This window comes from Neoarius graeffei, chromosome 7 (assembly GCF_027579695.1).
Source record: "Neoarius graeffei isolate fNeoGra1 chromosome 7, fNeoGra1.pri, whole genome shotgun sequence".
Taxonomy (NCBI): domain Eukaryota; kingdom Metazoa; phylum Chordata; class Actinopteri; order Siluriformes; family Ariidae; genus Neoarius; species Neoarius graeffei.
This window is the reverse complement of record NC_083575.1, coordinates 82,309,164-82,323,800: the sequence shown is the minus strand read 5'-3', so window position 1 is coordinate 82,323,800 and position 14,637 is coordinate 82,309,164. Positions and strand designations below refer to the sequence as shown.

At 44.6% G+C, this 14,637-nt stretch overlaps 1 protein-coding gene across 8 annotated transcripts in view; it reads left to right on the top strand.

Annotated features, from left to right (window-relative positions):
- Positions 1 to 14,637, top strand: part of inpp4b (inositol polyphosphate-4-phosphatase type II B) — a 538,055-nt gene that overhangs the window by 421,917 nt on the left and 101,501 nt on the right. For all 8 annotated transcript variants that reach the window (XM_060926513.1, XM_060926515.1, XM_060926511.1 and 5 more), the window contains 2 exons: positions 43 to 181; positions 12,797 to 12,972. In XM_060926513.1, the coding sequence (XP_060782496.1) occupies positions 43 to 181; positions 12,797 to 12,972 (315 nt within the window). The remainder of the gene's footprint in view (positions 1 to 42; positions 182 to 12,796; positions 12,973 to 14,637) is intronic.

Below are 14,637 nucleotides of genomic sequence, written 5' to 3'. Positions count from 1 at the left end.
TGTGACACCATGTGGCTCTGACTCTCTCTCTGGCCTCTCTAGGACAGGGTGTGGGCCAACGTGGCCAAGGGTCTGAACTCTGTCATCGCCATGGTGGATAAGCTACAGGAGCAGGACAACAACAACCAGGAGTCTGCTCCTGACCAGGCGCTCGCTGACGTCATTACCTCCCACAGTCCTGGTAAGGCAGATTTAAGCTTTGGGTTTTTTTTTTCCCCCCCTTCAGATCCAGTCCCTCTCTATTATCAGCGATTTCAGCCAAGGTAGAGAAGTCAGGCTGAGTGCACGCACATGCACAAATATAGACCAGATCGATTATGTAATGCACAGCGCTGCAAGGTCACATGCCATAGTGGCTGTTCATGTGTTTACCTGTACGGTAAATGCCAGTTTCTACATGCACGCGGTATTTTAATTAAACTTAGAAGAAAACACAAGACAGTGAACATGGTGAGCACGTGGTTGTGCAGACGTTACGTCTGACCCGAGCTCGGCTCAGGCTGCTGTCCTTCATCCCTGTTGTTACTGCTCTATTCCCTCTCTGTGCTCCAGCCCACTGTCTCACTCCCCATCCCTGTGTGTCTTAGCTCTTATTTTTCTGAGAGCTGTGTGAGATAGCTGGGAATCTGAGATGTGGCTTTATGTTTTTGACTGGATCTGCAGTGGCACTCAGGCTGAAACATGGCCATTTGCAGAAGTGAAGGTGTGTGGATTTCATAAGGGCATTAAAATTCACACTTTTATTTATTTATTTATTTTTTGCTTTTTAGTGCAGGGACCTCTCTGACCCTTTTCTGTTCATGATTACATGTTCTTTTTCGATTCTCTCTGACTCTGTCATCTTTGTCAGTTTACGGCTGTCTCCCTCAATGTCTGTCTGTCTCTTGTTCTCTCTCTCTTTTTTTGTGTTTTTTTTTGCTCTCTCTCTCTCCCCATCAATCTCTGTCTACATTTCTCTCTCTCTGTCTCATTCTCTGTCTCTCTATATATGCCTCTATCTGTCTCAATCTCCCTGTCTCTATCTATTGTTGTCTGTCTGTCTCTCTGTTCCTCTCTGTCTTCCCCCTCCCATTCTCTCTCTCTCTCTCTCTCTGTACCCATCTATCTCTGTCTCTCTCTCTACATCTGTCTGTCTCTCTGTATATGCCTCTATCTGTTTCTCTCTCTCTCCCTGTCTCTCTCTGTCTCTCTGTTTCTCTCTTTCTCTCCCTCAGTCTGTCTGTCTCTTGTTCTCTCTCTCTTTTTGTCTTTTTTGCTCTCTCTCTCTCTACCCCATCGATCTCTGTCTACATCTCTCTCTTTCTCTCTCTCTGTCTCTCTATATATGCATCTATCTATTGTTGTCTGTCTGTCTCTCTGTTCCTCTCTGTCTTCCCCCTCCCATTCTCTCTCTCTCTCTCTCTGTACCCATCTATCTCTGTCTGTCTCTCTACATCTGTCTCTCTCTGTATATGCCTCTATCTGTTTCTCTCTCTCTCCCTGTCTCTCTCTGTCTCTCTGTTTCTCTCTTTCTCTCCCTCAGTCTGTCTGTCTCTTGTTCTCTCTCTCTTTTTGTCTTTTTTGCTCTCTCTCTCTCTCCCCCATCGATCTCTGTCTACATCTCTCTCTTTCTCTCTCTCTGTCTCTCTATATATGCATCTATTGTTGTCTGTCTGTCTCTCTGTTCCTCTCTGTCTTCCCCTCTCCCATTTTCTCTCTCTCTCTGTACCCATCTATCTCTGTCTGTCTCTCTACATCTGTCTGTCTGTCTCTCTGTATATGCCTCTATCTGCTTCTCTCTCTCTCTTGCTGTCCGTCTGTCTCTCTGTTTCTCTCTCTCTCTCCATCCATCTATTTTTGTCTGTCTCTGTTTCTATCTGTCTGTCTCACTTTCTCTCTCTATCTTTGTCTCTATCTCTCTCTCTGTCTCATTCTTTGTCTGTCTGTCTCTCTATGTATGTCTCTATCTGTCTGTCTCTCTGTATCTATCACTGTCTGTCTGTCTCTGTTACTCTCTGTCTCCCCTCCACCCTTCTCTCTCTCCCTCTCTCTCTATCCGTCTATCTCTGTCCATGTCTAGCTGTCTATTTCTGTCTCCCTCTCTTTGTATCTCTCTCTCTTGCACGTACACACATACACACACACACACATTTAGCAGAAGTGTACAGCTGTCATTTTTAAGGCATCTGCTCACACATTCGCATACAGACACAGGGTGTACTTACTAATGCATGCCAGACTAATGCATGCAAAATGTTATTGCATGTTACAGAAACACGCACTGGAAAATTGCAAAGGAAAGAAAAATGAAATCTTTATTTAAGGCCTATGGCATGAAATCTTCCTAATGCTCAGAACATTCCCCATCTCTGTAGGCAGGAGGGCAGGAGAAGGTCCAACATTCCCCACTGCCCTGCAGTATTTGATCCACACACATCCTGTCAGGCAGAGAGATAAGGCAGCGGGTTTATTAGCACCTACGCGGGGGTGACGCAGAGCTGAGACACTCGAGTAACGGCTCTGATGACATTAGCTGTCAATGGGGGAGAAATGTAATTGAGGGTCATGAAAAGCGAGAGCCTGAACTCCAGCAATGAGCTGTGATTAGAGAGGGGTTCATCAGGTGTGAGTAAACGCTGCCTCTCTCTCCTGTTAGGAAATGCTGCCATCCAGTGGTCACCTTTCTTTTTGACCAGTGTTTTTGTCATGGTTGGCCTTACGTGTGAAACATACAGTACAGTATGATGGAGATCTCTAAAGGCCAATTTATGCTGACAACCCAGTCCTCGCAGATAGCGTCGCAGACAGTGTCTGCGTAGCCCCCCACCTTCGCAGACGCTCTGCGCGCACCTCCCAAAAATTGTGACCACCGCAGAAGCCTCGCAGACAGTGTCGCAGACAAGAGGGCTCTGATTGGTCCACTCTACATCCGCTGTACACACACTTCCGCTTCCCTACTTTCCCGGCTTGGTTTGTTTTCACGACCGGCATTTTTAAAAACACGAGCGAAGATGGAGCAGCACGAAGAGCGGTTGATCGAGGAAGTGAGGAAGTACGTACATCTATACGACTCCAGTTCTAGTCATTATAAGTAACCGGAGGATAAACACTCCACTAACCACACCCACCAACTACTCCTAGCGATTTCGCGACTTCGCGCCCCCTTGCATTGTGGCGGTGAATAACATCGCGCACGCCTATTACTCCCCGCTCAACGATAAATTACAACTGTCTGCGAAAAGCTATCTGCGAAAGCCTTGTCACAAGAGCATGCAGAGGCCTTAAGGAGTTCATTTTAGCTCAAATTAAAGTGATAATCTGCAATTTGAGCGCATATTCAGTATTTCATTTCAATTTAATTTCAAAATGTATTATGTTGGGGCAGCACGGTGGTGTAGTTGTTAGCGCTGTCGCCTCACAGCAAGAAGGTCCGGGTTCGAGCCCCGTGGCCGGCGAGGGCCTTTCTGTGCGGAGTTTGCATGTTCTCCCCGTGTCCGCGTGGGTTTCCTCCGGGTGCTCCGGTTTCCCCCACAGTCCAAAGACATGCAGGTTAGGTTAACTGGTGACTCTAAATTGACCGTAGGTGTGAATGTGAGTGTGAATGGTTGTCTGTGTCTATGTGTCAGCCCTGTGATGACCTGGCGACTTGTCCAGGGTGTACCCCGCCTTTCGCCCGTAGTCAGCTGGGATAGGCTCCAGCTTGCCTGCGACCCTGTAGAAGGATAAAGCGGCTACAGATAATGAGATGAGATGTATTATGTTAGACAGCTAAAATTATTTGTCAGTGTCCAAATATTTATGGACCTGACTGTATATTCTTACTTTGGCGTGCTTCATTGACTTTTCACTGCTGTCATTAACTAACCACCCTGTGTTTGGCTTCAACAAAAACATTCACTGTCTTCCATGTTCAAGAACTTAAAAAAAAAATATATATATATATATATATATATATTTTTTTTTTTTTGAGCAACACTTATAGTTTAAGGTCAGGAGTTTACACACGTCATCATGGACATGAATGGCATGGCAATATTGATCTTTCAGTGATTTCTTTGAGCCACTCTTTTTCTGTGGAAGAACAATCATAGAACATACAACTTTTAACAGAAAAAAAACAATTTGGTGCACGTTTTAATTTATTTTTTTTTGGGTGGGGGGCCTCCATGCTAGGCTAAAAGCTTACGCTAGCCGACCACCACTACCCAGCCTCCTGCTAGCCAACGTGCGGTCTCTGGAAAACAAACTGGGCGAGCTAAGAGCCAGAATCACAGCACAGTGGGAAATAAGAGAGTGCTACACCCTCATTTTCACCGAGACCTGGCTCTCAGACAAAGTCCCAGAATGCGCTATTCAGCTACAGACTCACTCTGTACACTGAGGAGACCAGACTGCAGCCTCTGGTAAGGCTAAAGGGGGAGGTGTGTGTGTGTTCATTAACAACTCTTGGTGTGGAGATATATAGACTGTCTATAAGCACTGTTCGCCAGATGTGGAGCTGTTACTGCTGAAATGCTGCCCCTATTATCTACCAAGGGAATTCACTGCTGTGTTTTTGGCCACTGTTTACATCCCCCTACAAGCTAACTCCACGGCAGCACTCAGCAAACTCCATGACAAGATCAGCGTGTTAGAGATGGCTCATCCCGACGCTGTTTTTATCATCGCCGGCGACTTTAATCAGTGCAATTTACGGACTGTATTCCCTAAATATTATCAATATGTGGACATCCCCACCCGTGATAAGAACACACTGGACCATGTTTACAGCAACATATGCGGTGCATACAGGGCTGTACCCCACCCTGACTTCGAACACTCGGACCACATCTCTTTGTTCCTGTACCCGGCCTACAGAAAAAGACTAAAACAAACAAACCCTGTCACAAAACAAGTCAAACTCTGGAGCCCAGAGACTGAGAGCACCCTTCAGGACTGTTTTGCTCAGACAGATTGAGATGTGTTTAAAGCTGCAGCCACTTTGGAGGACTCTTCTGTTAGCATACAGGACTATGCTGAGTATGTGACTGGGTACATCAGCACGTGTGTCTGCAACATCATGCTCACCATACAGACAGGAAGTTCCCCAACCAAAAGCCCTGGGTAAACAGTCAGGTATGATGCATGCTGCGTGCTCGCTCGCTTGCATTTAGATCAGGCAATGAAATGGAGTACAAAGCAGTGAAGTATGGACTGAGGAAAGCCATTACAGCGGCCAAGAGGCAGTACAGAGAGAAGCTGGACAGCTTCTATTCTCCTGCTGACCCCGGGCAGATGTGGCAAGGCCTGCAACACATCCCAGACTACAGGACCATCACCAGCACCATTAGCTCTACAGACAGCCTGCCGGATGACCTCAACACTTTCTACACCCACTTTGAGACCTCCAGCTACAGCACAGAGAGGAGGCACACACACACCTGGACCACCCAACCCCCCACCAACAGTCTCATCAGGCCAGGTACACAAAGCTCTGAGGAAGATCAACCCCAGGAAGGCAGCAGGACCAGATAACATCCCTGAGCGGGCCCTTAGAGCAGGGGTGTCCAAACTGATCCATAAAGGGCCATGTGGCTGCAGGTTTTCATTCCAGCCATGCAGCAGCACACCTGATTTGGCTTATTCAATCACCTGACACACCCACCCTTTAATCAAGCGTGGGTGTGGCTGCAAGTATTTGACTGTGTGAAGATAGTTCAGTTGATTGAATGAGCCGAGTCAGGTGTGCTGCTGCATGGCTGGAATGAAAACCTGCAGCCACACGGCCCTTTATGGATCAGTTTGGACACCCCTGCCTTAGAGTATGTGCCAATGAGCTGGCTGATGTTTTCACCACCATCTTCAACCTTTCCCTCAGCCAGAGCACCGTTCCCTCCTAATTCAAGACCACAACCATCGTCCCTCTTCCCAAAAAGAGCCCACCCACCTGCCTGAATGATTACAGGCCGATAGCACTCACTCCAATCATCTCAAAGTGCTTTGAGAGAGTGGTACTGACCCACATTCAGAACAGTATACCGGACACCCTGGATCCCCTGCAGTATACCGACAGGCCTAACAGGTCCACCTCAGACGCCATCGCTGCTGCCCTCCATTCAGGGCTCGAAATTAACTTTTTTCTTTGTGTCCCCCAGTGGTCCCGAATTCTGTGTTGTATTGTCCCGAATGGAAGCAATAGTGTCCCCATTTTTTTCCTCTCTGAAATAACCAGTGGTTAATATTATCATATGAAGTTACTACTATTATATTTGTAACTATGCGATTTTGAACCCTTTATATCATTTTTACAATAAGTCACAAGACACAAGCGACACATGTCCTATACATCATCTACTTCAAAATTACAGTTATTGCATTTTCAGTTTATTAAACTTTGGCGATCTCACTGTATGAATAGATACCCGTTTATTTAATGGGGCCAACTAGCTCATTCAGAAAATGTTTCAACTCCCTACATCTGCAGTACACTTTAGTTGAAAATAAGACCCCTTTTATGTTCATTTCATCTACTTATACCTTGAATATCTGTTGGCACTTATAAGGCCAACTTATAATTTTCACCATTACCGTTATCCATTTTTATGAACTTTCCGTTATCCATTACCGTTATCCATTTTTATGAACTTTCCGTTATCCATTTTATGAACTTTCGCTGCCGAAACGTGGGTGCAAATGTTAGCAACATCAACATAGTGCCAGGTCCGAGCCTAGTTGTGCTGCTGACTGACTAAACTTTCTGAACTAGAAAGACACCAAGAAAACTCACTTATTCTGCTGAACGGTATCTTCCGTCAATATCATCCACATCATTCCTGTTGTATTTTATAACGTGTCTAACAGTGTTCATTAAGTTCATTCAGTTGCTAGCGTTGCCTGCAGACCAGGCGATGACACTTTGGATCCTGAAGGTCCCGGAGACGTTATGTCTGGGCTTTCAGTTTCTTCCCCGCGGTCGGTCCGCTTCAACCACTTCAGCATTTTTGTTCTGGCAAGAGTCGGCGCAGCGTGTGCGGTAGCAATTCCATTCCAAGTCCATATAATGCGGACTCCGGCCGAAGATTCTAGAACAGAATGCGCTGCTCTGTAGCCTACGGATGCAGGTGCATCGAAAGTGTAGCTACTATGTATTTTTCACTGTTAACGTTTTAAAATTAAAATTGACAAATTAGGTGAATGTCTACGTATGTGTTACGGCTTTGTAAATAATATTAATGTAGAACTTTTTTTCTAGATCTATTTTTTTCCATTGTCCCGGGATTGTCCCAGATATGATAATTTTGTGTCCCGATGACATTTTTTATGGTCCCCGGGACGTCGGGACACCGTTAGTTTCGAGCGCTGCCTCCATTATACCCTCTCCCACCTGGAAAACAAAGACTCCTACATCAGAATACTCTTTGTTGACTACAGCTCTGCCTTCAACCTGGTCATCCCCCACAAACTCACCCATAAACTGTCCACACTTGGTTTGCACCCCACCCTCTGTGACTGGCTCCTCGACTTCCTGACTGGCAGGCCCCAGACTGTCAGGATTGGTAATAGGACTTCAGCCACCATTATCACAAACATTGGCACCCCACAGGGATGCGTCCTCGGCCCCATCCTCTACACCCTGTTCACCCACAACGGTCTCGCCTCCCACAAGGACAACATCATCCTGAAGTTCGCAGATGACACCACAATGATAGGATGCATCACTAGCAGAGACAAAACGGCCTACAGGAAAGAGGTGGCCAGTCTGGTGTCATGGTGTGAGGACAACAACCTCATCCTCAACACGGACAAGATGAAGGAGATGATAGTGGACATGAGGAAGGAGAGGAGAGCTCATCAGCCACTGCTCATCTGGGAGCTTGAGGTGGAGAGGGTGAGCAGCTTCAAATACCTGGGTGTTCATATCAGTGAGGACCTCATGTGGACACCTAACACCACACAGCTGGTTAGGAAGGCTCAACAGCAGCTGTACTTTCTGAGGAGGCTGAAGAAGTTTGGTATGTCGCCCAAGATCCTCAGCAACTTCTACAGCTGTGCAATTGAGAGCATCCTGACCAACTGCATCACTGTGTGGTATGGCAGCACTATGGCTATGGACCGCAAACGCCTGTGGAGAGTGGTGAAGACTGCTGAGAGGATCAACAGAACTCCACTGCCCTCTCTGCAGACCATCTACCACCACAGAGTCCACAGGAGAGCTGCCTCCATCCTCAAAGACCCCACCCACCCCCAGCACGGACTGTTCACACTTCTACCTTCAGGCCAGAGGGAAAGAAGTGTGAAATGCAGGGTTGTCAGATTAAAGAACTCTTTCTTTCCCACTGTCATCAGACTCCTGAACAGCTGACGGGAGTCTATAACCATGGACTACCTCTCTGTAAACTGTCCTTGACTGTTTACATCTGTTTACATTTGTTTGCACATGTTTGCACACGACTGCCCTTTTTTGCTGCTACGTTCTATCATTGCCTTATTTTTGTATTATACTGCCCATTTTACACTACATTACCTTTATTTTGTACTATTCTGTTATTTTTTATTGCTGTTATTTTGCACTATATTGCCTTTACTTTGTATTATCTTCCACCTATTTATTGTTCTAATTTGGCATTCATGGTGGACGGCAAACTAAGAATTTCATTGTGCAAGAGGACATGTTCCTTACTGTGCATATGACAATAAGCACTTTGACACTTGAAAGTGAGTTTTATATCACCCCATGAATGGAGAGGCTACTGTCCAAGAAAAAGTCCCTGCTCCAAAATCAACAACTTCAAGCTCGACTAAAATAGTTTGACCTCAGATATGTTTGTAGGTGTAAAGGTGGGGCATTCAACCCAAAGAACACCGTACTAACTGTTAAGAAACTTTTAAGCATGGTTAAACAAAGTGGATAGAGTAATGAAGAAGGAGGACTATCTCAAAATTCTTCAGTATAACTTTGAACCATCAGCTAGACTGATGAAACTTGGCCATAGTTGGGTGTTCGGACAGGACGACGACCCCAGACATATCAAAGCTGGTTGTGAAATGGATAAAGCTGCTAACATGAGGCTTTTGGAATGGCCTTCCCAAAGTCCTGACCTCCTCTTCTTCTTTCAGCTGCTCCTCATAGGTTTTACACCAGATGCTCTTCCTGACACAACTCTCCCTAATCTATCCAGGCTTGGGACTAGTGGGAAAGTATGCACTGTCTTGTACAAACCCAGTGGCTGGGTATTTTATCTAACCTGCATGTCTTTGGACTGTAGGGGAAACTGGAGCACCCTGAGAAAACCCACATAGACACGGGGAGAACATGCAAACTCCACAGAGGAAGGCCCCTGTTGAACATGATGTTCCTCATGTCGCTCGCTATGAGGCCACCATGCCACCCAACCCAAAGTTTCAAGTCCTGACCGCAACCCTTTCAAAAATATGTGGTCTGGTCAAGATCGTCCAGTCAGGCTGAAACTTGCTAAGGGACATTTAACCTAATATTAGGTGTGCTGTATGTATATTTTGGACTTTGTATATATAATTCTGACACTGTGTTGATTTCAGAAAACACAAAATCAATTCAAATTTGTGCATCATGTTTCTTTTTTTTTTATTAAAGTTGTGTGTTTTACAATCATTCTTGCCCAGAAAAAGAACAGTTCAAAGAAACCATTGAAAGCCCAGTAGTGTCACGCGATGTACATGCAATGTGAAACTGCAAACAACAACAATAACAACAACAACTGCTCTCTTTGACTTTCTGATACATGACACAGCTTACACTTTTCCAACGCCACCAGTGAAACATCACCACAAGACACATCACAGTGTCGCAAGTCAAACAGCCTTAAGGAGGCTCAGACTGAGTGATGAGAACCAACCAAGTGGCACAGCAATCTTTCTGACCATCAACAAGAGCAGCTAATACAGTGGTGCTTGAAAGTTTGTGAACCCTTTAGAATTTTCTATATTTCTGCATAAATGGGCGGCACGGTGGTGTAGTGGTTAGCGCTGTCGCCTCACAGCAAGAAGGTCCGGGTTCGAGCCCCGTGGCCAGCGAGGGCCTTTCTGTGTGGAGTTTGCATGTTCTCCCCGTGTCCGCGTGGGTTTCCTCCGAGTGCTCCGGTTTCCCCCACAGTCCAAAGACATGCAGGTTAGGTTAACTGGTGACTCTAAATTGACCGTAGGTGTGAATGTGAGTGTGAATGGTTGTGTGTCTATGTGTCAGCCCTGTGATGACCTGGCGACTTGTCCAGGGTGTACCCCGCCTTTCACCCGTAGTCAGCTGGGATAGGCTCCAGCTTGCCCGCGACCCTGTAGAACAGGATAAAGCGGCTAGAGATGATGAGATGAGATGAGATATTTCTGCATAAATATGACCTAAAACATCATCAGATTTTCACACAAGTCCTAAAAGTAGATAAAGAGAACCCAGTTAAACAAATGAGACAAAAATATTATACTTGGTCATTTATTTGTTGAGGAAAATGATCCAATATTACACATCCATGAGTGGCAAAAGTATGTGAACCTTTGCTTTCAGTATCTGGTGTGACCCCCCCCATCTCATCTCATCTCATCATCTCTAGCCACTTTATCCTGTTCTACAGGGTCGCAGGCAAGCTGGAGCCTATCCCAGCTGACTATGGGCGAAAGGCGGGGTACATCCTGGACAAGTCGCCAGGTCATCACAGGGCTCATACATAGACACAGACAACCATTCACACTCACAGTCAACTTAGAGTCACCAGTAGGGTGCATCAGTTGCCCCCTAAAAATGAAAAGTTCCTCCGATCATGATGCATTTTTGTTTTTATGTTCCTTTTGGTAAGAATACACACTGGGTGAAATATTTTGACAAAATTCAAAAGTTTAATGGTGGCACCAGGAGCTCAAAGTTATGGAAAAAGCTGCTATTTTATGACTTTTATGACAAAATTTCGATCACTTTTCATGAAACATTATGGCACCTTACAGAGTATACCAAATATCTTAGATACACATTTTTAGTACATATTCTAAATATATTATCAAGCACAGTTTGAGTTTTAGCTGTTCATTGAATCATTGTTCAACTACTTTTAAACAATACAAATGTATTATGAATCACATTAATGTTTCTCAATCCCTTGCAAAGATTCTTAACATGATCTCTGGCTCACAAGAAATCAATAAATGGAGTCCAACATTGTGATTCAAACCTTACGCGAAAACATAAAATAAGCATTTTTTGGTAAAAAATGAACCTCATGGTGCCACCATTAGACTTTTGAATATGGTCAAAAAATGTTACAGGATGTCTTTATTGGTGAAAAGGAGCACCCAAACAAAAATGCATCAGATTTTATGAAAGTGAGGGCAACTGATGCACCCTAGTCGCCAGTTAACCTAACCTGCATGTCTTTGGATTGTGGGGGAAACTGGAGCACCCAGAGGAAACCCACACGGACACGGGGAGAACATGCAAACTCCACACAGAAAGGCCCTCGCCGGCCACGAACCCGGACCTTCTTGCTGTGAGGCGACAGCGCTAACCACTACACCACCGTGCCGCCCTTGGAGGATCATTTTCCTCAATAAATAAATGACCAAGTATAATATTTTTGTCTCATTTGTTTAACTGGGTTCTCTTTATCTACTTTTAGGACTTGTGTGAAAATCTGATGATGTTTTAGGTCATTTTTATGCAGAAATATAGAAAATCTAAAGGGTTCACAAACGTTCAAGCACCACTGTAGTTTGTATAGCACTGGAGCTATACAAAAGAACACAATAGATACAACAGATCACATAAAAAAAATCAAGAAATGACAGCAAAAAAGAGTGTACACGTGATAGTGATTTTTTTATGAAAGTTCTTTTTGGATTGGTGTGTTATGAAATCGTATAATGCACCATTATTCTGACAGATGCTCAAACATTTTACAGCCAGAAGCTGCTTATTATTGCAGAAAAATGATCAAATATTTATGCAAATTTGACACAACTAATGTACACTGCCGAACAAAAAAAACCAAAACCATTTGGATTTAAAGAAGCAAATACTTAAAAACCTTTGATTGGATAATTACTGCAGTGATTGATATGTTTCAAATGACAACAATACTTTTAACCAGAGTTGATGCAGTGAGTAGCTTCTCATTTCTTGAACAACCATGCCAGAAGACGTACCCTGTACTCATGGAAAAGATGTTCCCGTGTTTCAGAAGGATCAAATTATCGGCCAACATCAAGCAAAGAAAATACCTAAGGGGATTACTTTGAAGACTGGAATGGGATTAAGAACTGTACAATGCATTATTAAAACCTGGAACGATCATGTTGAACTGTTAACTTCTGAAAGGCGCTACAAGAGCCTTCGAACCAAAAGCACCAGGTTCAGGAACAGTTTTTTTTTCCCTTCAGCTGTCTCACTACTGAACTCCCCCCCACAACACACACACCCACGTCCCCCCCCCCCAACCACACGCACTCACCAACCCCAACCCGCCCCCCCTGAACAAACTGAATTGACTTGAACTGACTTCATTGCACAATCACTGCACTATCACCATTTGCACTACTGCTTATTCATACCGTGTTTTGTATATACTGCAAATATCTATATTATACCATTCCATACCCTGTAATTCCTGTACATTTATATTTGTATATTACACTCATGTTATTTACTGCTATGCACTTCTGGTTAGGTGCAATCTGCATTTCGTTGCCTTGTACCTGTGACATGTGCAATGACAAAGTTTAATCTAATCTAATAATTGTGATCGTCATTATCATGTAATTTTAAAATGATGAAAAATAGGGCTGTAAATAAGTCTCTTTTTCTGTGTGTGTGTTTTAGCTGCAGACTGGCGGGAGCAGCTGAGCCCTGTGGTGGTGGCGCTGAAGGACTGTGTAAACGAGGTGGCAGACAGAGCGAGCAAGTCAATGAGTTTTGTTCTCCTCCAGGAGGCGGCATGCAGTACACCCTCTGGCCTGCAGCTCCAACAGAGACGTGACACTGTATTCAGCCAGGCGGTGAGCGCTCACCTTCTGACCATCACTCCAGCTCATCCTCATGTCTTCGCACACATCCACTTTCAGCACACTTTCCCCTGTAACCCTGACACAAGTTTAAATGGGAATTCGCAAAAACATCTACCACGTTTGTGCCGTTCGGTAGGGTTGTATAAAAAATGAATAACACATCAGTTTATTCATGGAAAAATGTGTCTTGGCCACATGTCTCCATGGCACTGATCATATTGATGGGAAAAGCAGTGATTTTGTGGCCATGGTTACCTAGGGCGTAATTTTGGGTAGGGACGCTAGGGACGTGTCCCTACCAATATTCAGCCGCTACTGTGTAATCACGATCAATAAAACCGATGTCCTAACCTGAGCAATGATTATATGGCACACAAAGGGTTAAATGTATGACACTGCTAATAATCCCCCCCAACGTAGATATCATTCTCTGATTAGCTACCTGTTTCTCGCTAACCTACATGGTTGGCTATCCCAGCTGTCACTCCATCTGCTGTAAAAGCAGCACACTTCCCACAGCAGCCGTGACTACCCACCCATCAACCCCCCATATCTCACACGTACACACCTGACCTACCCCATGCACCCCCCATTCTCCGTCAGCCTACAAATTGAGCTGGACTTCGATGTCCATGCATGCTTGCCCTACGACTCGCATGCTGACTTGAGTATCATGGATGACGGGCCCCCCTCCCAAGAAACGAGACATTCGTTCATTCTTCTACAAATTCAAGAATGTACAGTGGTGCTTGAAAGTTTGTGAACCCTTTAGAATTTTCTATATTTCTGCATAAATATGACCTAAAACATCATCAGATTTTCACACAAGTCCTAAAAGTAGATAAAGAGAACCCAGTTAAACAAATGAGACAAAAATATTATACTTGGTCATTTATTTATTGAGGAAAACAATCCAATATTACATATCTGTGAGTGGCAAAAGTATGTGAACCTTTGCTTTCAGTATCTGGTGTGACCCCCTTGTGCAGCAATAACTGCAACTAAACATTTGCAGTAACTGTTGATCAGTCCTGCACTCCGGCTTGGAGGAATTTTAGCCCATTCCTCCGTACAGAACAGCTTCAACTCTGGGATGTTGGTGGGTTTCCTCACATGAACTGCTCGCTTCAGGTCCTTCCACAACATTTCCATTGGATTAAGGTCAGGACTTTGACTTGGCCATTCCAAAACATTAACTTTATTCTTCTTTAACCATACTTTGGTAGAACAACTTGTGTGCTTAGGGTCGTTGTCTTGCTGCATGACCCACCTTCTCTTGAGATTCAGTTCATGGACAGATGTCCTGACATTTTCCTTTAGAATTCGCTGGTATAATTCAGAATTCATTGTTCCATCAATGATGGCAAGCCGTCCTGGCCCAGGTGCATCAAAAAAGGCCCAAACCATGATACTACCACCACCATGTTTCACAGATGGGATAAGGTTCTTATGCTGGAATGCAGCATTTTCCTTTCTCCAAACATAACGCTTCTCATTTAAACCAAAAAGTTCTATTTTGGTATCATCCGTCCACAAAACATTTGCCCAATAGCCTTCTGGCTTGTCCACGTGATCTTTAGCAAACTGCAGATGAGCAGCAATGTTCTTTTTGGAGAGCAGTGGCTTTCTCCTTGCAACCCTGCCATGCACACCATC